Source organism: Enhydra lutris, unplaced genomic scaffold (genome assembly GCF_002288905.1).
Source record: "Enhydra lutris kenyoni isolate GAN:26980312 unplaced genomic scaffold, ASM228890v2 scaffoldscaffold35, whole genome shotgun sequence".
NCBI classification, from domain to species: Eukaryota; Metazoa; Chordata; class Mammalia; order Carnivora; family Mustelidae; genus Enhydra; species Enhydra lutris.
In genome coordinates, this window is record NW_019154119.1 from 4,707,838 (window position 1) to 4,732,807 (window position 24,970).

At 54.4% G+C, this 24,970-nt stretch overlaps 1 protein-coding gene across 1 annotated transcript in view; it reads right to left on the reverse strand.

The window, feature by feature from the left end:
* The window catches only part of LOC111154102 (kelch like family member 29), a 301,414-nt gene that overhangs the window by 38,621 nt on the left and 237,823 nt on the right, over nt 1–24,970 (reverse strand). Inside the window, exons 4-5 of the mRNA XM_022513488.1 lie at nt 22,684–22,825; nt 19,636–20,148 (exon numbers count right to left, since the gene is read on the reverse strand). Of these exons, the coding sequence (XP_022369196.1) occupies nt 19,636–20,148; nt 22,684–22,825 (655 nt within the window). The remainder of the gene's footprint in view (nt 1–19,635; nt 20,149–22,683; nt 22,826–24,970) is intronic.

Below are 24,970 nucleotides of genomic sequence, written 5' to 3' on the forward strand. Positions count from 1 at the left end.
TCTCTGAGCTCGGGCGCCTGGGTGGTCAGCTGGTTGGGCGACTGCCTTTGGCTCAGGTCATGATCCTGGAGTCCCAGGATCGAGTCAGGCCGTCGGGCTCCCTGCTTAGGGGGAAGTCTGCTTCTCCTTCTGACCCTCCCCCCTTCTCGTGCTCTCTCTCTCTCTCATTCTCTCTCAGATGAATAAATAAAATCTTAAAAACAAAAGGTATCTGTGCTCCTGGGGACAACCCACCCACCCAGGCCCTAACAAGCTCCAGAATCCAGTCTAGTGAAGTCCACCATTTTGTATTGGGGTACACGGCTTGGGCTCACTGGCCACCTGCCCTCCACTCGGTGCCCTCAGGGTCATTCTTAGTTTTTGTCGGTCCAATTTTCCAAGAGGAAAAAGAGCTTTCCCCCTCAGAAACATCTCCAGAGTACCAGCTGGCTCCGGCTCAGACACCAGCATCCCCAGAGTTGCCACCCAGGCTGGTGATAGAGGGCCAGCCCCTGGCAAGCACTATCTCCCTGTCGCCTGCTTCACTCCTGCTGGCTTGAATTGCACTTCTAGAGGGTGATTTTATTCTTTAATTATTTCAGGCTGACCCTTCACCTCCTCAGCTTTTCCAGGCTGTTTGGGAGATTCCCTGTGGCTCCAGTCACTCAGCGGCTACGTGATAAGGAGCAAAGGAGATAAAGGCTATAAAGGCTTCTCCTTTGGAGGAAAAGGGAATGATGAGCCCTGGAGCCTCCATGGCTGGTTGACTGTGGCCTGGTCACTGAGTCTGGGTCTGCTTCTTGTCAGGCTGTTGTCTGGAGGGACCAGCCTTTGCCCACATGTTGACCCTGGGGGAGGCCGGCCATGGGCATTCTGAGACTTCCCTCCTCTTAGCTGAAAACTGGCTGGAAAGGTCAGAGGTGAACGGAAGGCACACGGGATAAATTTCTGTGGTCAGTGGGACCCACCAAGCTGACAGCGAGCTAAACCAACATTATCAGGAAATAGCCCTATCCCTCTCCTGGCTGGGGGTAGAGACCTACTACCAGACCAACTCACTCAGGACCGGTGGACCCAGGACTGGTCACCCAGAGTCCAAATTTGAGAGCCTAGAACCAATCCCAGAGCCCAGAACAAACCCAGAATTTACACCTAGAGCCCAGAGCTTAACATTTAGAACCTAAAGCCCCAGACGCAGCCCCATGTTTGACACAAAAACTAGACTCCTGATTTAAAAACCTGGCGCTCGGACAACTGGACAGAGTCCTGAGAACACTCCCAGCCCTGGTGTGCTAGAAAGTTCCCTTTGCTGCTTCCAGCACTCTGACTGGCACCTGACAAGTGTGTGGAGTATTAATTATGGTCAGAGCTTTTCAACATGCAATAAAAAGCCTTTTAAACCATTCCGATGGGAGGTGATTAACTCTATTAAGTGGCATTATGGATCTTCCTATCTGTTGCTTTCATAAACATAGTTGTAGGCGGAATGTTTTATTAAGGGCATAAAAATGTCCCACATTACAATGCATAAGCACATATTGATGTGATATTTCTTTACTGTGCTTCACGTCCTGGTCCCCAACCACTCCGAAAAGAAACTACATGTCTTAATAATTTATGCTCCAAGTTTTAACCAGGATTATCAATGGCGGCTTTTGAGCTTTCTCTTTTGGCAACACAATAGATCATAGTAAAAATGCACCGACAAGCGATGTGTCCGTTTGATTTTTTCCACCTGAATCAGCAGCCCAAACTCCAGACACAGCAGTTTAGGGCAAGCAGCACGCTGAAGAATTTAAGTCTAAGCATTTAATCTGTTCTTTCCATAAATTTCTGCTGCTTGTGCTTTATAATGATTCTACCAGAGGAAGTTTATTTATATCGCGGATTTTCAACATCAGCACATTGAGAACACAAGGGCGATCGCTCAGTCAATAGCTTACAGCCATGTATAATATCACTCCGGAAATCAAAAGCCCATTTGAAGAAAAGAAGGCTCAGATTAAAGTCACTTTAAGACATCAATAACTCGGAACTGGCTGTAGAGAAGTTATAAATATCCAACCTGCGCACATGCAAATAGGCGTCCGCAGACGCGAGGCGGCCGCCGAGCGCCCGGGAACTCCGGCGGTCCCTCCCCTCCCCGCGGCCTGTGCCGCGGCGCGGGGGGCGGGCCCTACACGTCACTGGGGGCGGGGCCTCCCCTCTCCGGCCCGGAGTCCCTGCAGGCGCGGGCATTTGGCCGCTGCGCTGAGCCGCCACCCGCCGGGTCTGGGGCTCCAGCTGGGCGGAGCTTGAAGACCCGCGCGGAGTAGGAACCCAGCCTGAAAACCCAAAGCACTGAAGAGACTGGCGCCCTTCTGCGTTGCTTACCACGTGCCAGGTGCTGGGGCAGGGGGCACTTCAATTACATCCGCCGCCCTCCGCCATCTTTCTGACCCCATACCTGTCCTAGCTGCCCACCCCCCCGCCCCAACTTCCTCTGCCGGGAGAGTGGGGGTGGAGGGGTTGGAGGAGGAAGCACCCGCACTTTGTAAAGCCCCTCCTTCCCCCAGGGTGCATGCACCCTGCATCCTCCTCTGATAACTACCGATTACATTATATCCTTTATCCCCATGGTAACCCTAGGACAGATGGTCCCCACTTTACAGATGATGAAAGTGAGGCGCAGGGAGAGTAACTTGTCCCTGGCCCACTATATATTTTGCTGCTTCCTGTTTGCCCTAGCTGCCTTCCTCAGGGCAGGGCAGGCCCAGGGCCCTAGGAAGTTATAGGTCACTTGGGAAGGTGATGCCCAGGGTCCAAGGAGCATCCTAAAAGGTCATGATGCAATAAAGTAAGGGGATGCCGTGGTTGGGGCTGGGTAGAACTGCCTCAGAAGGCAAGCCGGAGGGCTGGCTGGTATGGCCAGCCGGGTGAGATCCCTGGGATGCGCCCCAGGATGGGTGGAAGGAGTCACAGCAAAGCCCAGGGTCTGGAGCTAGCTTGGGGCCAGGGCTCTGGTCTTGAGGTGGTGAGGGAGACCTCAGGCCTTCAGGAAGGAAAGGCAGACAGGATGAACCCACTGGGAGGGGCTCTGACCTAAAGTGGGGGCTGGTGAGCTCAATGGCCACAGACTAGCAATTGTACTATCCTGGGCAACCCTAGAAATTGCCAGAGCCTCCAGTGGCCAAGGGCTTATATGGCCAAAGCTCCGGACATCACAACAACTCCTCAGAAGAAAGGGGAACCCTGCTTATTGCCCAGGAGCATGATGTGGTCCTGCAAAGCCCAGGGATCCATCAAAAAGGGGGTTACCTATGGTCAGTGGGCAACAACAAGATAGGTAATAAGGTTAAACCCTGCAAAAGTGTCTGGATAAGAGAGACTGTGCTAAAGGGCTGGCCGTTTGAATGAAGTTCTACAAAATCACAGAAGCTGATGACGGAAAGAAGACAGACATCCCATCTTCAGGATGGCTTTTGTCTAAAAATGCCCTAACTCAGTAGTCGCCTCTGTCCTTGCTCAAGTTGTCCCGTCTCCTTGGACTCCCACACTCCCTGCTCTGTGCTCACAACATTGTGGGGTTTACACTTCAGCACCGTGGGCAGAACTAAGCGCTTACAGCTATAGTCCCTTCATTCATTTATCCACTCATACCTTCAGCCAATATTTACTGAGCACCTACTATGTGCAAGGCACCATGGGACACATTGATGAACAAAGGATCAAAAGCCCTGCCCTGTGGGGCACTGGTTCTGGAGGACGTTTGGTGACCTGTCTGTCTCCTCTTTGTCAAGGGCAGGCATGGTTTAGCTGGCTCATGAGGTTTGGTCAGTCACGCATTTCGCTGCACCAGGTCCCAAAGCTCCCAGCGAATGGCTGTCCAGAGCCTCAGGCTTCATGACTCATCATCTCTCTTCCCTTCTTCCTAGTGCACCTGGGCATTGCTCATATTTTTTTGGGTTCCTTCCCAGGACAAGGGTCAGTGGTGGGATTTTTTTCTTCCTGATGGGTAAGGTCAGGTCCTTTCAGGTCAGTGACCTCATCCTGGAAGGGGGATTACACACTCCCATTCCCACTCTCTGCCCCGGTGCTAGGAGGGCTCCAAGCCAAGCCCCAACCATAGCTTAGGAGGGTGCGGAGCCAATCCTGTGATGAAGGCAGAAGGAGGCTGTGCACGTGTGTGCCGGGTGCTGCCTGTGTGGCTGGGATGTAGCTGGAGGAGGGTACAGGAGGGTCTCCTGGATGAAGGGAATGTTCAAAGCTTGGGCTTTTCTCCTTACTGTCTGGGGCAGAGACTCCCTGAACACCTGAGCCATCCCCAGCTGCTTCCTATCCCCAGGGGAGGAGCTGGATTCCCATGGGCTGGGGCCTGGGAGGACAGTTACCTGAGCCCCCCTGACGTTTTTGGCTGTGAGAACTAGCTCTTCTTAGGTTGGAATGTTGCACTTTCCTGGAACTCTCTGATGGCCACATGCATGACGGCTTCCTGTAGTTCCTCAGGAGGGCCCTCTGGTTTCTGTGCAGCAGCCACAGGGGACTGTGGGATGGCCCTGGAGAACCCTGATTAGGTCACCCTTCGCTTTACCCAAGAGGGAGTCATGGCAGCCCTAGGCTGCCACTTGAGCCTGGGGTGTCTGGGAAGGTTTTCCGGAGGAGGAACAAGACTAAAGGCAGGTCTGAATAGGGGTGGGCCTCCTGAGCCACGAGCAGAAGCTGAAGTGAGTGTGTTGTTGGGCGGAGGCTCTCAGGGCCCAGTCCTGTGGGGCTGAGGGGTGGGAGAGGCTGGAGGGGTCAGCAGCCTGGAGTGACAGGTGAGGGAGCTTCATGAGAAATGGGGACCCTTGAAGGATGTTGACTAAGGGAGGGCCTGGTCACATGGTGCTTTAGAAAATCTACTCTGACGGCAGAGTGGAGAGTACCCATGAGCAGGCGGGCCTGGAGGCAGGAGGAGCTGAGGAGTGAGTCCTGAGGGGCTGAGCAGAGGGCGGATGGCAGAACTGAGACCACACAAAGGCTGACCAGGTGGGAAGGAGGGCCTGGCTGAGGGAGGGCACTCGAGGGCCCTGGAAGCCAGTCTGGTGGGCTGAGCTTGAAAGGCCCCGGTGGAGATGAGCCAACAGGCCCTAAGTCCTTGTTGGGGTGTGGGGCTCCCCGGCCATGGGCCCAGCTTGGGTCCATGTGAGGGCATCTCCTTGGGTCTGACTGAAGGGCAACCTGCAGCAGCTTCTGCGGGGAGCCAGGGCCCCTGAACTCTGACCCTCTGCATCTGGCTCCTCATTTTATAAACACGTAGAGATTCAGTGTGAGGGGGAGGGCAGGGGAGGGGTTGAACTGGGCTGGGAGCCAGGCCCTTTCTGTGCCGTTGTGGCAAACAGGGCACCCTCAGGGCCGGTCCCAGAACTGGAAACTGAGGCTATTACCGTGTGTACATGGTGCAGGGCAAGGCCCTGGGGCCAGATGGCCCAGTGTCCACCCCGACTGTGTCCCTGACCAGTTGGATACACACGGGAAGTTTCCTTCATGTTTTTGAGCCCAAGTTTCTCATCTGTAGAATGGGGCCTCTGACCGCAGCTGCCGTGAGGATTACACAGTGTGTGTGAGGCTTCGATGAGAGTCTGGAAAGCAGTACCCTCAAGAAGCCACTTTCTAGCTCAAACTGCACACCGCACAACTCCAGGGGGCGCCCATCACCTTACACTCATCAAGATTTCTCTTGTTACTGTGACAGTTTTCTGGTAGATGGCAAGCAAGGGTCTTGAGAAAAGGGTATCTTAAAATTTTACAGGGAGTTGCTAAATTGGCCAGCGGCGGGGGTGTTCTAAAGTCATTCACAGTCGAGTGGGGGGAGACAGACATGAAAATAGACCATCAAGATGCTCGCTGGTGAGACGGGTGAGTGAAGTCTGCATGCGTGCTGGGGTGAGCTGAGGAGAGCCTCCCATCCTCTGCTGCGCTTCTGTTTCGGGCCCCGGCTGCTGCCCCGGAGTACTGGCCTCGAAAACTGGAGTGTTTCAGAAACCCCGGCCTCGCAGGTGGTCTGGGGCCTCGGTGCACCTGGTGCCAGGCTCCCTGACGGTCCTATCCGGACTGCAGAGCAACAGGCAGGCCGGGAGGCTCCTCTTGGAGAAGCCTGAGTGAGCAACCTCTGCCTTGGAATGTAAATGCGAGTGCTTTCCTCTGCAGTTCAGTTCCACCATGGGAAAGGCAGGCGAACGCAAAACAAACAACCAGAAGACCTCTGCGCTCTGGCCCTCGTCCCTCAGTGATTCCTGACCAGCTCGTAGCTCCCCTCCCACGCTGGACAAGGCAGGCCTGCAGCAACTCAGCAGCCCTCCGGCCGGCCCCTCCCCGTTCTCCTCCGGCTGCTCCAGGCCCAGGAAAACCAAGCCTCAGGTTCTGTCGGTAAAGGGGTCATGGTGGCCTGTGCTGAGCACCTGGAGGGGACATTTGGGAGCTTCATGCAGAGCCCTCCCTTGCCTCTGCTGCCTCCGGTCTAATCGGCAGTGGGGGGAGGCTAGACCCTGGGAGGCCCCGACTCCCGGGCTGAGCAACCTGTTCTGACGGGGGCGTCTTCCCTACCCTGGCGAGGCCAGGCCGATTCCTGAAAGGAAGGGGCTCTCCTCACAGAGCCCTGAAGCTCAGGCCGGGGTTAGGCTCTGGTGACACAGGCAGCTGAGCCTCAGAAGAGAGAAACCCTCAGCACTGTGTCGGCCTTTGTAGGGAGGAGGGGACCCTCACTGGGGGTGCAGGTAGGAGAGGAGGGCTGAGAAGAGGAGGACCAGCGAAAGGGAAATTCTAGGGCCTAGTTCAGACGGAGATGCTGCCTCTAGAAGTCTCCCCAGGGCTCCTCATGGGCCTTTACTTTGAAGGCTGATGATCCCTAAGGGCATTTGTCAGGGAGATGAGAGACCTGGGTGGGGGGGGGGGAGGGGATAATGCTGCAACCTCTCCATTCTTGCACCTGCCAGCACCTTGGGAGCTTGGAAGGCTCTGGAAGCAGGATCTTCCTACCGAGTGACCAACCAGCTCAGATGAGGCTGATCCGGCCGGGGGCTGGGGGGGCAGTCCTCTCCTCCTGAGGCCGAGCCCTGAGGGCTCCAGGGGAGCCCCAGGCCCAGGGGAGGAGAAGATGCCTGCTGGGCCTCCAGCTCTGTCCTCCAGGCCTCGCAGAGTCCCCAGCTCCCTCCCAGAGAGGGCCAGTGAATTTTTCCTGCTCTGCTGAGCTCCTTCAAAGATATCAGCACATGGTTAATCTTCCTTCTGTTCAGAAATGCAGAGTAATTTGCCCGAATGGGGGTTTCTGCATATTTATACTAATGTCTGTGTTTAAAGCTTATGAGACAGGGAATTGCTGAGAGATGTCCATTAGCAATATATACAGACTGCAATTATTTCTTTATGGTGTGTGGTTTGACTGCAGAATATTTTATTTCAATGGAAGTAGCAGGCTTTGCCTACTGTGTTTTCTTATGGGCCCAAAGAAATCAATAAGAACAGAACAGAAGTGAAAAGAGGCAAGAATGAAAGGAGTGTGACCTTTTAGGATTCTGGGAGCCTTGAATATGCTACTGCAGGAACTGCCTTCAGCCCCAGAGTCTAAATGCATGCATCCAAGTGGGGGCCATTCTGTACGTTTAAGACTGTGGATGAAAACTGGCAAAGCCTCGCCAGGACAGGGGCCAAGCTCTCAATTCATTCACTCCCGTCAGAGACAAGCCGGAAATAGGAGCAAGGGGTGTCCTCAGAGGACCCCACTTCTGAACCTCCAGCACCCCTCCCCCCCAACCCGTTTCCACCCCAGGACAGAAGCTCAGAAGAGAAGCAGGTTTTGATCTGAAACAAAATAAGCCTCAAGCTTCGAGGTTCACAGACCAAGGCTCTCTGGCATCTCCTAGGATTCTGGTAGAAACCAACTTCTCCCTGGGTGTGTGTGGGGGAGGTGGAAGGAACAGGGCTGTTTCGGAACCAAAGAGGAGGAAGAGCCAGGCCGAAGACCAGGAAGGAAGGGCCTTTTGTGGAGTTGCAGGCAGTGGGTGGCCCACCTGGGAGAGAGTGTGGCCGGGAGGCCAGGGGAAAGCCTCCCTGCTGAGGGTCCCATCTGTGCTCCCCTCGATTCCCCCTGGGTGCCCAGCCAGCTTCTCCTGGCTGCTCGGCTGACTTTGCTATCTTGGTGTTGAGAGTCAGACAAACCCTGAGCAGGCCTTACACCGGACCCCACACACTCCAGAAAAACACCCCAATTATCAGCCACTGGAGGGGAATCCTGGCACCTACGATGGTCCCCAAGATGCGGAACTGTCCTGATGGGCTTTTCGGATAAGAAAGGCCAGACAAGCTGGGCAGAGGATTGCAAACAGATGATATCTGACTTTGTGCAACAGGTATGTCGAAAACGGCGACGACATCTTCCACATCTTCTGCCGGGGGCCCCCGTACCTTCTGGTCCTTCCTCTCGGGCTGCTCTCACATCCCTCATCCTCCCAGTTGGGCCTTGGCACAGCTGGAGCATCTCCCTGGCCCCACAGCTGTTTCCTTCTCGCCAGCGTCTACCATCTCATGGCCGCCATCGAGCGGCCTCCATCTGCTGCCTCAGCTTTCCCTCAGTCGGGAGGCACCCTCCTCTTCCGGCCTCAGAATAGTTCCCTGAAGTCAGTGCTGACTTCTCACTGCCTTCTTGCACAGAAATCTTTTCCAAGAGGTGCTGGGGTCCAGAAGAGGGACAGATGGTCCCTTTCTTTTTATAACACGGCAAGTCTTTGGAAGTGAAGAGCTATGAACACAAGTTTTGCCTTCAGCAGATGTTCTGTGGGCACAACAAATACCACTTTGTGTTCTTCAGCAACTGTGAGCAGTGTTAACTGGGGGGGAGACTGGAATCGGGCAGAGCATTGGCAGAACATATTCAGGGGGCCCCAGGGCCAGGGCACGATGGTCCCTGTTCAGTCTGCAGTCGGGCTGACGGCCGCTTGTGTTTCTCCTCAGCCGGTTCCAGATCTACGCTTCCTAGAAACTGTCTGCTCACCTTCCCCAAGCCCAGGGACCACCCTGGGCCCTGGCCAGTCTGGAAGGGCCGATAGTCTAGCTGTTCTCATGCGCCTCTTCCAATGAATGCTGAGGCTGGGCCTGAGGCTGTGGGCTGGCATGGACACTATTCAAGAGATTCCTGGCTCCATTTGGTCACACTCTTCCTTGAGCACCATGAGCCTGACCAGTCCCCATGGCTGTCCTGGGATGATCTGAGGACTTTGCAAAGGGCAAGAATGGCTGGCCAGGCATGACATCTTCTGAGCTCCCAAGGAGCTGAAGGCTACCCAGGCATCAGTAGGAAGCCATTTCCAGGAGCCCTGTCCTGGTGGCTCCCTTGTCCCTCCGTGACAGAGGTACATGGCATCAGTAACGGCTTCTGAGTGGGTATGCTGCTGTTTGGTGGGTTTCAAGAACCATGATCACTTAAAAGGGCATAAGCTCCATAGACCTCATTAACTTCGAAGATGTATCATCTTTGCACGGAATTCCTGACTCCTCCCGTGGCTGGTTGGCTCCATTAACTTTACTGCATTGGCAATACTGTGTATAAGATGCCGAAGATGCCACAGTGGGGAGGAATCTCCGGGGCGGCCTGACTCCCAAGCTCCGGTGGCTTCTGGGGTGGCCAGTGCCCTGCCTGCAGTCTCCTCCAAGGGCCCAACGTCCCTCATGGGTTTACTTGAGGAACTACATCCATTCCCTCACCCGTCCATGCACCACACAGTTCTTCCGGAGATGAGGAAAGAACCCAAGAATCGCTGATTTATATTGAGATGTGACCCCAGGAGATGTAAGATAGCCATCGTGACCCATCATTAGCCCCGATATGCTGAGCCCCCGACCAGGTGGGGAAGCTTCGAGGTGTGGTACAGTGGGATGGGAATGGGTGTTAGAGGCAGGCAGCCTTCATCCTGACTCCCATTCCCACTCTACCACCCACATCCGGGCAAGTGTCTCAGCCAAGCCTCAGTTTTCCCTCCTTGAAGCCACTTCAGAGGGCAGCCGCAAGGATTACATTAGTGCAGAGTGAAGCTACAACGGATATAAAACATCCACTCCATGCCCTTCTGAAAAACAGGGCTGTGTCTACCAGCACGGACCGCTGCCCCTCCTCCCCAGCCGTGCTCTCCCAGGCCACTCATCACCTATCCCACATGGTGAGAATTTACTCCTAAGCAACAACCCATCCCCTCCTCTCCACCCCCTCACCCCTTTCACACCACTACAGTGTTGGGATAGTACCTTAAAGATCATTTAGAAACCACGCCCTCCCAATTCTATAGGTGGGGAGACTGAAGTTCAGGGCTCTCTCCAAGATATCACATTGTCCCCAGAAACTGTCTCTAGAGAGTCCCCTGTTGAAGCCATTCCCACTCCTTAAGCAGTCACTTTATCTGCAGCTAGGAGTTCTTTGCCTGGAAACCTCTGTCCTTGCAGACCGAAAGCGTCATAGAGACGGGCCCCTTGTGCTTGGATGCTCTGGGCCTGCTCACTGGGCCTCTCCCGGCCATGCTCATGGGACACACGTGACCAGCCTGCTGGAATCAGAGCGCCACCTCCCACAGGACCACTTACTGGCTGCCAGCAGCTCCACAAGGCATGCATGGGAGGAAGAGTGGGGACCAGACACCCCCACACTTATGGGGGGGCCCAGTCATAAATGGCACCATGTGGCCAAGGTCAGTGATGGCCCCAGGAGTGCGGTCTACTGGGGAGGAGACATTGTCCAGGCAAGATGACACGGACTAACTCTAACTCCATTTGCCAACTAGACTGACAGGTAGCCTGTTAGGCACTGAATTGTGTCCCCTCGCCCCAGTCATACGAAGCCCTAACTCTCAAAGCAACTGTGTGTAGAGACAGGGCCTCTAAGAAGTGACTCAAGCTAAATGAGGTCATGAGGGTTGGGCCCTAATCCATGTCCGACAAGGAAGAGCCAGCAGGAGGGCTTGCACAGAGGAGAGGCCAAGGGAGGGCCCAACAAGGAGATGGCTACCCGTAAGCCGAGGACGGAGGCCACACGAGGAACCGACCTTGCGGGCACCCTGATCTTGGGCTTCCAGCCTCCAGAACATCGAGGACACTAACAGGTGTTGTTTCAGCCGCCCTGTGGGTGGCAGGCTGTGAAGGCGGCCCTGACACGCTCAGACACAGCTGATTCCACAGACAGCAGGGCTACACAGATCCGTGGTTGTCCAGGCCGTGTGTAGACCTGGGTCTGCGACACGGGGCAATGACAACAGTGAGGAGTCACGTGGGAGAGGAGGGAAAGGCCGTGCAGGGCCAGTGGGCCAAACCAGACAGCTCATGGCGCGGCTGCTAGGTCATCCAAAGGGCGGCTGGCATAGCTAGAAGGTAAAAAAGAGCATTTTCTTGATGCACTGATGCACACTTGGGCTTCCCTCTAAGATACGTTTTTGAAAAGAAAGAGCGTTATACAGTGAAAACAAGCAATGGTGACTGCTTCAACAGATCGCAAGCATTTGGGCCGTTTTTCCCCTTTAAGCAATCTACACGATGTTTTCGGTTCCTAACATGCGTGTGCTATTCTGACCTTTTACGCTTCTGGAATAGTGAGTGTGCTCTTGAATGGAATGTAATTTCAGCCACAGCCAGTGTTGTGTCCCGTTTCCTCCCTCTGGTTTCATGGTTTGGGACACCGTGACCTCCGCATCACAAGGGGACACGCAGCAGGCACCCCACAGCTTTGTCTAGCTCTTCTCCTCTCAAAACTCATCCCCAGCCTCAAAAACTGAAAAATGTTAGGGATCAGCCTGGCTCGGCATGTCCTTCCTAACAAAGACAGCCTGTGTTAGATGTTTGCAGAATGATCGGGCAACGGGAAATTTGCCATTAACCTGTCACAGTGGGAGAGAGAAAGGTTTACAAATTCTAGACCCTGGGTGTGCACCGATTTCCCAGTGAGGGGTTCATGGCCCTCAAAGGTTTCCTACTCAGATCAAAGCCCCTGAAGACCACAAGGTCTTCACCTGAAAGACCAGAGTGGCCTTCCAAAACCAGAATGATTTGACCTTGACTGGAATGACTTGTCCTTGGCCAGAATGACTTGACCTTCGCTAGAATGGCTTGACCTTGGCTAGAATGACTTCACCTTGCAAGATCAGAATGACTGATAAAATGGACTCTTGCCCAAGTTCATTATCTGGATCCTTATCTGGCCGTCACTAACTGGGCAAGTAAAGCCACCAAGCTGGAGGAAAATCCAGGTTTCCTAAACTCTGTGTACCAAGACGACAGGGAATGGACTTCTGGGGCCCTCAAGTGTAAATCACTAGCTGGACCTGTCTTGAATCAGGACAGGCCCTATGAGCCATTTGAATAGATGTGTGTGTGGCTCTGTGGTAGAAATCACAATTCTGTGTCACTGGCATTGATTTCAAACATTCTTCCCTAAGATCTTGCCTCCGTAGGACTACCTCCCTTCTGCTCACTCCCCTCCATCATTCTGACTGCCTTTGAGGCCCAGTCCATACTGATATCTCTTCTCCAGGTCCTGTGGCTTTTATTGCCGGGTCCCCTGGACTCCCCAAGTGGGGTACAAGCTCCTTCCACCACGTTGGCAGTGTCTGGAACACTCTAGGCATCCCCATGGGTCTTCAGGTTCAGTAGGAGCGGGGAGTGTTACGGGGCAGCCAGCACATTCCACAGCGCCTTCTGAGTGGAAAAGCCAATGTGGGCCTTGCACACAGTAGGTGCCTTATACTACACATATTGCTTGCTCAATAAATGCTTGGTGGTAGAGCAGGGAAGGAGGTGACATAACTGAAGCCGCTCGGTGGTCTCTGAGAGTCAGTGATCTAGAACTTGGTGGTCATCCCTGCTGGTATCTGCGTGGGCTTGAAACCAGGGTGGCTGGCTTCCTGCCATGGGTGAGTGTCACTTCCTGAAGCCCCTGGACAGGAAATACCCCTCCCTCTGCTGTCATCTGAAGAGCCCTCTCATTGCCATGGTGTCTTGACTCCGCTGGCCCTGCCGGTCAACAGTTAGGGGCAGAGCAGGATTTCTGATCTCCAAAATGCTCAGCAGAGATTTCGGGCTGAAAGCCCATATGCTACTCCTGGTTCTGTGCACTCAGCTCACTCAGGGCAGGGGGTAGGCAGACACTGTGTTGAGCAGAGGTCCCCTGAGAGGGTTGCACATAGGCTGGGGTATTTGGGTCACCCCCTGTTCTGACAATCTCCGAGTGGTCTAGGGGCCTTTGCTGCGTCTTTCTGCTTGCCTGTTTCGCTCATCATCAAATGATCTGTTAACACAACAGTTAAGCCCTGGACAACCCTCCAATTAATGATTAACAAACCCCAGGGGGCTGAGCCCAGCGAAGGGGAGGAGGGCTCTCCGAGGCAGGCCTGGGGTAGGCACAGCACAGGCGAGGACCCAGCACCTTCTGTAGAAACAAGTGTCAAATTCCACAGCCACCGAGACACGTATTTCTTGGGTGAGGGTGTGTGTTGGGGGGGTGGCAGTCTGGAAAGGGGAAAATTAGGGTAACAGGGGTCTGTGGATTTGGTTCCAGATCGGCACTGAGGGTTATGTCAGTTAGCTCTGGGAGATTGTTTTCAGCAACCTTACTTTAGAAACAATGGAGGGCCTGAGCCAAAGGAGCACGACAATATTTCTTCTCCAGGGTTCTCTGTATCAGTGGCGGTCGTAACAACAGCTAATATTGTGGGCTTACTACGTGCCATGCACTATGTTAAGACTTGGCATACATTATTAAGTCCTTAAAACGTGTCTAGGACGAGAGCACTAATATTCTCTCCATGGGACTGATGAGGAAACTGAGGCAACTCAGAGACACCAGTGTTCCAGCACAGGTCCACTGGGTCGGCGGGTGGTGGGGCTGGAATTCTATGCCAGCAGTCTGGTGCCGAACCTGGGCTCCTGGCCACCTTCCGTGCTGTTGGCCCCATGTGTTGGTTGGTCTGCAGGCGCAACCCAATCCTATCTGTCCCATCTACTGATACGGCCCCGGAGGAGGACCCACGCCACAAGTTTGGCACCTGGGGTCCAGCTGAATCTCGCAGGACGCCGAGATCCCCTGACGGCAGATAGAAAGGAGCCCTCCTCCGACAGCTCCTGGAATTAGGGGGAGGGTCTCCCCAACAGCGTGATGCCTTCTGGTTGTCATGGCGATGTGGAAGGGTGTAAAGTGTTACAAGGGGGAAGAAAGCAAGGTCTTGTGTTCAAAGTGGATCTCCGGGGACAAGGGGCTTCAGACATCACCATGGGGGCACCTCCCAAGGTAACCTGGCCTCTGGCTTTTTCATGTTACCCCGGGCCCCTAGAAGACCACAGACACTGAAAGGAGGCCCTGGCATTGCTTTTGTAGAGACTTTTTGCAGAGACTTTTGTAGTAATTAACGATATGCTGGGCACTATTCCAAGGGCTTTATGTCAAAGAACTCAATCCTCACTATGATTTTAAGAAGCACCTTTTGTTATTATCCCCTTTTATAGACAAGGAAACTGAGGCAGAGTTTCAGGTTCCCCTATGCTCTGGGGCAAGTATGTGGGGGGAGGTGCCTGCCCCCAACCCAGAGCCTCGCCGCCTAGTGGGAAGAATGACACGGGAGCAGGGCGACTGTACTGTAGGTGCTTGGCCAAGGGCAGAGCACAGCTGGAAGGGAGAAAGCCCCTGTCCTGACATGGCTTCAGGGCAGCCTGTGAGTGGAATGGCCGAGATGCAGGTGGAGGCAGGTGGGAGTCAGACCCTGGGGCACCACGCGAAGGGTTGGGCACTATCCTGAAAGTAGCAGAGGCTGGTGGAGGCATTCACCGGGAGAGACGGGACTGGACCTGAGCTCTGCAGACTATAGTGGCTGCACGATGGGCCTGGACAGGAGGGGACACGCCGTGGGCCTGGACAGGAGGGGGACACACCGTGGGCCTGAAGGCCACAAATGCAGGCCAGAGGTGTTAGGGCCTGAGAGGGGAGTGGTGGTGGGGACAGAGAGAGGAGAGATCTGGAGGAGGCAGAATCAAAGGCGTTCTCAGACTCAGTGCATAAGGGGGATAAAGGCTGGTCAAGGACAACTACAGGCTTTGACTTTGAACTCCTGGGTGGACTCATGACGTCATTTCTGAGACAGAGGCACGGGAGGAGCAGGTCTGTGGGAAGGTGATTTCAGTTTGGACATCTTGTGCCTCTGGGCTAACCCTGTGTGGGCAAACAGCTTCATCATGAATTCCCAGCTGCTTCCAGAATCTGCACAGAGCAGTGTACCCTGGCCTGTCAGAGGGTGGGGCTGGGATGGGGGGGGGCATCTGTTCTGGGCTCCACACCGGGGAGAGCAGTCCAAAACCTTCCTGCCAGAAAGGCCACACGTCGACTCCCTTTTACGCATGGGGACATGGTGGTCCCGTGACGCTGCCTGACCAGGGGCTGCCAACCGTATGAACAAGCTTGGGCTTCCTCCATCTCCTCTGCACCGGGGAGGGGGCTCTGCTTCCCACCCCTTCACCACCTTCCGTCTCTGCTGAACTCTAGACCTGGGGTCACTGTTGACAGGAACAATGGTTTGCAGGGTTAGGAGGGCAAAGCTCTATGTATGTTCATAGCCACAGTCTCATTCAAACCTCCTCCAGGCCCGATGAGGATGGTACTCTCATCCCATTTTAAAGATGAAGACAAGGAGGCTCAGAGAGGTTAGGAAACTTGTCCCTGTGACATTCAGTGTGCCTCAGGGTTTCTTTTCCAGATCCTGTCTTTGCCACTCGGAGACGACAGAGTGGCTGCTTTCCAAGCAGAAAGTGGCATAAAGACACACAGAGCTCCCCCCGGTGGGGGTCCACCGGCAAGGATGAGAAGGAAGAGGTGTGAAACCACAGGGAGGGGCTGAGCCCATCCCATAACATGGCTCCCCAGCCGTGGGAATCCTCGCGGTCCCTCGCCCTAGGCCTACAGAATCTGAAGTCAGAAGAGACAAGCCCTCACCGCTTCAGGTCAACTTGGATTTTGCTTTTTGGTTCAGAAAAAGAAGGGAGCAGGTGCAACCTTGCTTCTTTCTCCTTGGAAATGCAGGTGAAAACATAACCTTTCTGCAGCTCACCATTAGTCTGGGGCTTTTAAAGGTCTCTGGCTACCTTGTTAGCCCCCAAGAATCATTTGTGGAAAAAGGAAGGGGATAGAAAAATGACACCAAGAGCTTGCGCCTCTGCCCTGACACGGCTGGGCTCCCATCGCCCCGGGGCAGGGACATTAGACATCCCTCACTCATCTCACAAGTCCTGACATTGGCCGCCACATCAGCCCACAGATTGCTTCTCAGTTTTCAGTACAACAAGACAAAGGCCTCAGGTATATAACAGGATTCAAATGGAACTAATTCTTTTTTCCTCCCTTATCACTTTGCACACATGAAATCTATTTTAATTAGTTTTCAACACATAATCTTTTTTTTAAAGAATGAAATCCTACCCCCAAATTGTTCTTAGAGAAAGAAAGATTTATCTTATAAGTTTCTTAAGAAAATCTATATGTGCTCAGTGCATTTAAATAACACTCATTAAAGTGAACTGCACGCAAGCCGGCTTCTCTGTTCACAGACGAGAGACAATCGCTTGACCTATTGCAAATCAAAAAGCATTTCCACACCACCTTTATTTTTCAATTGGTTAAGTTTTAAATTAAAGTCCCAACGCCCTTTTTGGGAAGGCAGACTCACATAGCCCCAACAGAAATTTCAGCTCCGTCGATTGGAAGATAATTACAAGAAACAAAATGTGAAATTTTAAATCAGGGCACTAATGAAGTCTAAAAATACCCATCCAGAGGCCCATCTCTCTGGCTGGCAAGACCTGTTCCTCATGGAGGGGATCTCTCCATAATTACTCAACCCCGGGAGAGGCCAGGTTGTCATGTCAAACAATAGAGGAAAAATCGCGGGACTTTAATGAGCTAGATCTCAAGGAGCTCTACAGTGACTCTTATTATAATGCCGGGCAAGCTTTCAAACAGAACAGGAGAGAAGGAAAGTTCTTTTTCTTTTTCTTTTTTTTTCTTCCTTAAGTGGAGTTCTGACGAGTGTTGATGCCATCACGCCAAGCCTCCTGGTTCCCACTCGGAGCCAGCTGTGTGTCATTTAGGAGTGTGAAATCAATTGGGTTTTGGAGATGTAAAATCCCTCGGGGAAAAATTAAAAGTGACCCAAATCCAAACCCACTCGGTCTTGTCAGGGATATGATTCTCACGTGGTAAGTTTCAAAGATTTGGTTTTAGAATCTGGGTTTCTTATTTAAAAAAAAATATATTCAGTTGTTTGACACTAGATCTGACAGACAAATTATAGCTTTAGCAATAAAGGCTTTTAAGATTAGAAATGAAAGGAGAAATTACTTTACAAAAAAAAAAAAAAACCCAAAAAACAAAAAACCACACAACCCACCCAGGCTTGAGTTTGGAGGCATTTGTATGTTCATGCTTCATCGTCTTTCTTTGCCACAAATATAAGGGGAGAAATCAGCTCACGAGGGCCATAAATAGAGAAGTGAGTTAAATGTAATCTCTGGGGAAAGAGCCCGTTCCCTGGCCGACTATGGAAATCAACATGACAGATGGGTCACCGGTTGTCGCAGGCTGGAGCTGGAGGGACCTCACTGGCTTACCAGAAGGCAGGGCTGTGCACCCTTTCTAGGCTTACCCTATGCTTGGCCTCACCTAGCCCTGAATCCACCCTCTAGGGCTAGCAGGACAAACCCCAGGAGGGGCCCTCTCTCTCCTTCCCTCCTGTCTGAGGGTTTGGGATCGCCACAGAGGGTGATTCTTGCCCTCCGGCCCCAGAGAGTTGTATGGCTCTACAATGACCCGGGGGCCCAGTGGGTCTCTACTGCCTGTAACTTCCTGAGCTTATGGGCTCAGATGCGTGATGAGAAATTGCACGTGTGCCTTTGGGGAGGTGGACCCCAGTTCTGTGCTAAGCCCCAAACCAGGGACTTTAGATCCAACTGGGCCTGTTCCCTCTCTGCCCAGAATAAGTCCTTTTCCTAGATACATGTCTGAAACTTGGCAACTCAGCAAGACCTTTCATCAGCCCTAGGAGGCCTCTGGGGGCAGCAGAGATGCTCCTGTGATGGGGAGAGGGAAGCCCACCCAGTGCCTGGCCTTTGGCACAACCCCGGAACCAGCCAGGACACCCAGTTCCCAGTGTATCAGAGCTGGCAGCATATAAACTGGGAGTGCTTTTTTTTTTTTTTTTTCTTTTTAAGGGAAAGAGAGCTTAACCAAAACAATTCAAACAAAAAATCAATTTAGTCAATTTTTTTTTTTAAAAAAGATCTTAAACAAAGCAAGAGTTTACCAGAATTTAGATGTAATTTTCTGTAATTTTGTCATTTAAAACTAGTGCTGATTTCCAAAACAAAGGCAGTTGGGGCGCAATCAGATTGGGAATGAAACCCAATGGAGATCTAGACACGGCTTTGTTGTTGGGAAGCCTGACGAGGTCTGAAAATTGCTCACAAGGATAAGGATAGAGATGCATGAAAGCAGGCTGGAAAGAGAATGGCTAGTGGGAGTCATTGCTCTGCGGGGAGAGGCAGGCCCCCCCCCCACCCGAGGAGCCGTCTCCAGGGGCTGTTGGCCAGAAGACAGAGAAGTGATGCCCAGAGGTCCACACCTCCTAGGACCGTCTACTCCCCTTTTCAAAGGAGGCCTGGGTACCCCAGCAGGCAGACCACCCACCGTGTGCCCTCCTGCCTGCGACTGGGGCCAGGCCCGGCTGCCTCCCCTCTGCACTCAGCAGGAAAGGGGCTTGGCTGTCTGGAGCTCTAAGGGATAGCAAACAAGTCTGGGGCAGATGAACCCCAGCAGTGTAACATCTGTGGTCCCCCGTCCTCCTGCCCCCTTCTGCATTTCAGCTGGGTAGACCGCTCGGACAGACATCAGGAGTGAAGCCTGTTTGCTGAAGCACTTTGTCCTGACACTAAGGCCGGGGGCTCATCCTGCAGGCTCTGTTGAAAACTGCCCCGGGGGGTGGGGCAAAGGGGTGACTGAAGGCTGAGGCTAGAGGGGCTCTTTCTTGGAGGCTCCCAGAGCCACCCTTGCTTCCTTGAAACCAAAAATCCAAGTGGCTCAGGATGGCCTGGCAGTGTCTCCTGGGGAGGAGACATTCCTCTCCCCTGTGGTCTGGGGAGCCGCTCTCACCCACCGCACAGCAGAGGGAGCTCTTCTGGGGAAGGCCACAGTTCGTGTTCTGCCTGTTCTGGGTGGGAAATGGAGAAGGCCGCACAGAGGACTGTTCCACGGAGCCCTAAGAGGAGCACATGCTTTCTGCTCATTCCATACCTGGCCTCGCCTTGAGGTCAGAAGGGAGAACGGCCTAGGGCTTGGGCTGGAGGCAGAAGGACCCGGGACTTTGCAAGGCTCTCCCTTCCCTTCCTCTCCTGGAGGCTCACAGGCATTTGCCTGGCCTTCCTTCGCTCCCCCACCTTCCCCTCTGCCTCCTCTGAGGCCCAGCCACCTTGGGCAGGGGGAGGCCCCACTACTGCTTCCAGGCTGGGTGAGGCCAGCGAGGGAGCCGCTGGAGAGCACAGGACGCCAGGAAACGCACGCCTGTCTGCGCTGTCGTGACCACTCAGGGAAGCACAGATGCGGGCACATGGGAGTATGTGGGCAGCGGAACTTACCTTTGGGGTGCCCGGGGTCGGTGAACTCATACTTCCCCACGCCAATGGTCCGTAGCATCTGCAGCCCGTGGGCCGAGTCAGTCGTGGGGGGCCCATTGGTGGCAGGGGCACTGCTGGGGAGGGTGGCAGACGGCTGGGCTGGTGGTGGTGGAGGCAGCAGGGGCCCGGCCATATGGCCGTTGCCCACGGCAGTGGGTCCCGGGCGGGCCACCTGCCCCACGCCAGGCAGTGTGGACATGGCCAGGGGCTGCGGGCTGGCATACAGGGCCTGGGCGGGCATGTTGACCACCACGCTGCTCAGTGGCTGGGAGGGTGGCTGTGGGAGCGAGTAGTGGCCTGGCATCAGCGGGAGCTGGGGCCCCACGTGGGGAGGCAGTGAGGGGGTCACCCCAATGACCGGGGCCTGGACGTTCACAGCCGGGCTGAAGGTGGGAGGCTGGGCCACTCCATAGGAGTGTGCGATCAGGGCAGGCTGGCTCCCGGCGGCCACCGTGGTCACCCATGGCCCTGTGCCTGCAAGGGAGACAGAAGAGATGTCATTTGCTGCAGACATATTCCCTCGGCAAATGCCATCTGCCCCAGGCCCTGGGCTGGGCACGGAGGTCACAGAGGCGGACAAGACACCCACATCCAGGTACCCCCAGATTACAAATCTGTGATAATAGTAGCACAGGATAAGTGTGCTGGGGGTCCATGAGCAGATGGACATGGAGGCCCAGAGAGGGAGCACAATCTGCTTGGGAGAGCTCAAGAGGCAACAAAACCGACAGGAAAAAAAAGCAGAGACCTTCAAAGAGTGCTGGGTTCAAATCTCGGCTCTGCCATTGATTAGCCAGGAGCCCTGAGCAAGTTGCTTATCTTCTCTGAGCCTCACTCTTCCCGTCTGTTAGATGGAACTAGCAACACCTACCTCAGAGTTCTCCTGGGAAGAACTGAATGAGGAAAACGTATTTGGAAAAAAAAAAGAGAAAGAAAAACTAGCAGAGTGTCTGGTATGTGTTAAATGTTCCATAAATGTTGGTGTTTTTCCTTCCTTTCTGGAGAAAAGCTGTCTGGAGGAGGTGGGGAGAAAAGTGGACTCTGAAGACAGTAGGTGTTTGCTGGGCAAGGTGAGGACTCCAGAGCCTGGAGCCGTGCAAGAGCCCTGTGGTATGGGAAGGGAAAGAAGGAGGTGTGGGCAGTGGGGGAAGCCGTCCAGGGGCTGGAGTCCACTGCCCTGCTGGGGGGCCAGGCTTTCTCCTAAGCAACCTCTGCATGGCCAGTCCCGGGGAAACAACAGAAGTGCATTTTGGCCTGTAAGGGAATTCCGTCTGAACAATGGGGCCCAGACCCACCTCCTGAGACTTGATACAAGATTCGAGGCCAGCTGAGCCCAGGTCAGGCCGAGCAGGGCCAGGTTCCCCTGAGCTGAGCTGACCCAAGCGTGCTTGTGAGTGAAGCCAGAAGACACTGTGACAGGGAAGGACACTCTGGGTCACCTCTGACTGAATGAGTGTGGGGCTGGGTCTCCATCACCCAAATGCTACCTTGGTTTCATGATGCTGTTGGAGTGGCAGTATAGACTGAGGAAGAGAATGGGGGCCAGGGGACCATTCAGGACCCCCAGCCCCAGAGTCGAGAAGGGGAGCTGGGAGCTCCCTCACAGAAAGAAAACTAGTTGTCTAGTTGGAGACAACTAGAAGCTGGCAAATACTGGCGAAGCAGTGCTGGCGAGATTCTAGAATGGGCTGCTAAGGGGGACTGTCCCCAAGCCTGAAGAACAGGAGCCAGCTGTGAGCCAGCCTGGTGTCTTAAGCACAAGGCATGACATCCTAGGCTCATTTCTCTCCAGGATTAGCTGGGGAGCCTGGAACGATGCACCAGAACTTGGGAGCATGGCCAGTGACTTCTCTGGGAGCTCTGGTGAAGGTACAGAAATGCCCATGGAGGCGACTGATTTATGAGAGGGTGTCTGGCCCAGAGGATGCTGGGGACCTAAAGGAGGTTTCTACTGATGGGCCCTGAGTCCTGCTCACCCTATTTATCAATGAGCTGGATGAGGAGAGGGAAGCTATCACCAGCCAGCTGCAGGTGACATAGTATCGGGAAGGCTAGGCCCAGGTCAGCAATAAAGACCCGAAATCTAAGAGATCTAAGAGTCCTGTGGGGAGATATGGACTAGGACTTGTCCGTGAGTCCCTACACTCCACTGCCTCAGGCAGATTGAGAGAAGGGGGTCAGAGTTGCTGCCATGACAGTCTTGGGGTGTCACTGGTGACGGCACATGTCTGGGGCTAGCAGACAATCAGAAGTGATCTAAGGCTGCAGTGGTCAAAGTAGAGGGGTTGAATGAAGGAGGTGCTGGGCATGGCACATGTGGGCTCTTGGCATTGGGTTCTGGGCCCTGAGGGACGCAGAGGGAGATATAATTCTCTGGAGGGTAAACAAACTGTCAGCCACAGGCTCTGGAGTGCGGCCGAGGAACCTGGGGTGTTTATCCTGCAGAGGAACTGGAGGGGAGGATAAGTGGGGTGTCCAGGTATCTGCAGGGCTGTGGTGTGGAGGGCCAAGGAGCCGAGTTCTGTGTATCCTAAGGGGAGGTCTGGGACCAACAAGTTGTTGTTATGGTCAGAGCTGACCCAAGAAGGACTGGGGTGCTGTAGGAGGTGGGGAGCCCCCAGTCCCAGGGGGAGGGGGAGCATCCCGGTTCTCCTACAAACACCCACAAGGCGAAACCTCCCTGGAAGGTGTGGCTTGAGAAATGTGTGAACAGGAGTACTGAACTTTGGGAGGGGCTGTTCACAGTAACACAAAGCAGATTCAGAGTCACTCCTGTGATGCCGCTCTCATTCCTTCCTCCTCCCCAAAGCTTTCATGAGTAGCAGAGAAAGGGGTAGAGATGCAGCTACCGTCCAGGGCACACAGGGTCCCGACCCGCAGGCAGCCTGAGCCTAGGACTGCAGACCCGTGGGCCGGGGCCTGCTGACAAGCTGGAGCACCTGGGGGGCCTCTGACACCCCTTCCAGCCCCAGGGCGGGGGGAGTCTCTGGCTGCCGATGACATACGCACCTGGATTGTCGCTCTCCCTCATCTGTTTGGAGGGTGGCTCATCAGTGTCCCAGGGCGTGGACTGATTGATGGGTGTCTGCCCCCACCGGATGCTGGTCGTGAGTCCCTGGGACTGATTGTCCGCTTTGGAGATTCCAGGGGCCTGGGGAGAAGCAGAGCAGGAGGGTGAGCTCAGCCTGGCCAGAGCTGCTGCCTTGGGACCTATTCCCTGAGCGGTGCCACGTGGCCAGCGGGCCAGAGGCAGAGCCCGGGAAGGCCCCAAGCCCAGCACCCCCTCGGAGTGGCAGAGCATCTGGGCTTAGTCCTTGTTAGGCTTCTGTTACAGTCCCACCCCCGGGAGCACCCACCCAGTGCCTCCCCGGCCGCCTTCTACAGCCGCTTACTCCACCTGAACGATTGCAAAGGAAAGCTTTCTGTGCTGTGAGAAGTGAAGCTCCCACAGACCTTGGGTCATGACTAAATCACAGCGTCTACGGGCGTGAGCCGTAGACCCTTGTGTCTTAAGCCCAGGCTCAGTGCCACTCTGGGCCTGGCCCTTTGACCTGTGAGAAGAGAAGACCGCTCTCTGAAACACCACCGTTCGGCTCCATACCACGGTCTGAGGCCCCCCCACGTGCCACTTAACGGAGGAGGTGTAGGGAGGGCAGGGGCTGAGACCCGTGGGAGGACAGCCCAGCACAGGGGACATCTTCCCTGGGACCCTCGGCTCCTCATTGTGGGAAGGAGGCAGGCTCTCTGTCTCAGGATCTCATTCACTAACTTAGATTTTTAGATGAATGAGAAAATGAACCCCGGGCTGAAAATAAACATTAGCACAGCACTGGTCTCTGAGCAACAGCCTTGATGGAATAGTATATGGTCATTAAAAATCATGTTTACTGAAACGCATAATGAGATGGCAAAATGCTTATAGTATAGTGTTAAATGAGAAAAGCAGGACATAAGAGGACACAAATAGAAGCTCACATGTAAAACGGTATGAGTAGGAGAGAAAAAACCAAAATGCTAGCAGGGGTGTTATCCTCGGTGGGAGGAATATGGGTAACTTCTATTCTCTTGTCTCTACTTGTCTGTATTTGCCAGATTTTCTACTAGGGCCATTACCATCATAATAAGAAAAAAAGAAGAACAAGAAGAAATCCTACAGCATGTTGGAGAGCCTGGGATCACTGGGAATGTGGTGGGGAGGGGGGTAGGGTCTCAGCACAGGTGGTTTCAGGAAGTTTCTGCAGTTTCCAGGACTGCAGCCGGAGCCCCAGCCAGGTTTGGGCTGGTTGCAGGGCAGAGACACTCTCTACTGGGGACAGCCACAGACGGCCCAAGGGGCCTGAGGGGCGTCTGCAGGCTTCTCCCAGGTGGGGACCACGGTCTTTCTGACTTCTCACAGAAGCTGACCCAGCGAGCCAGCTGGGAGGGCGGTGCCCCCAGTGGGCCTTTGGGAGCAGCAGGGCTGGCTGGGTAGGGGCAGGTGGAGAGGAGGGAGGACAGCACTTTTGGGTCTTGGATGCCTAACGCAGAAGACAAACAGCCCGCATTATGGCCTGCTGGGAGGAGTGGAGCCGGATCCCGTTAGGACCTGTGGGCTGCACGGAGCTAATTACATTAGGCTGCACTTTCTCTCTGGCCTGCATTTCTGATGCTTCGCTTCTGTGAACAGAGCAGGAAACAAAGGGAAAGAGTGACTTTCTGGAGGAAAGAACAATTCAGTGGACAAGCTTCCTTCTCATCGGGACAGATGGGAGCTTGGGGTTGGCTGTGGTGGTGGTGGTGCTGGTGGTGGGCGCTGGGGAGGAGGCTGGGGATTTAGCCACACTCACCAACAGTCCTGTGGAACTTAGGGAACAAAACTGTGGCTTTTCTAGCATTCTCTAGAGGGCTTTGCAGCGGGCCCTGTCTGTGGTCACCTCCGCATGCCCAGCTTTCCCTGCGTGCTCGTGGACTGGGAGGAGCAGAGGTCGCTTCCCATAACCAGAGGCTTGCGAAGGGGAAGGAGCCTGTGGGATGTCTCAGGGCCCTGCCTGGGGGTGAGGTTTGAGGGATGACACTCCAGCCTCCCTGGGCACCCTCTGCCAGGAGGGGGCGCTGCAACCCTTCTCTGAGGCCCCGGGGTTCCTGGAGGCCTCTCAGGCCAGAGACAGGTCTGGTTTGCAGGGTCCTCCTGCCCTTGCCATTCGTCCCTGCTGAGTCAGCATGGTGTCTCCTGGGCCTGGTACTTTGGGGCAGGGTTGGGCAGGGCTCTGGGAGCTTGGCAGCTCTGGCCCTATGGTGGCTGTGGCCACCAGTCTAG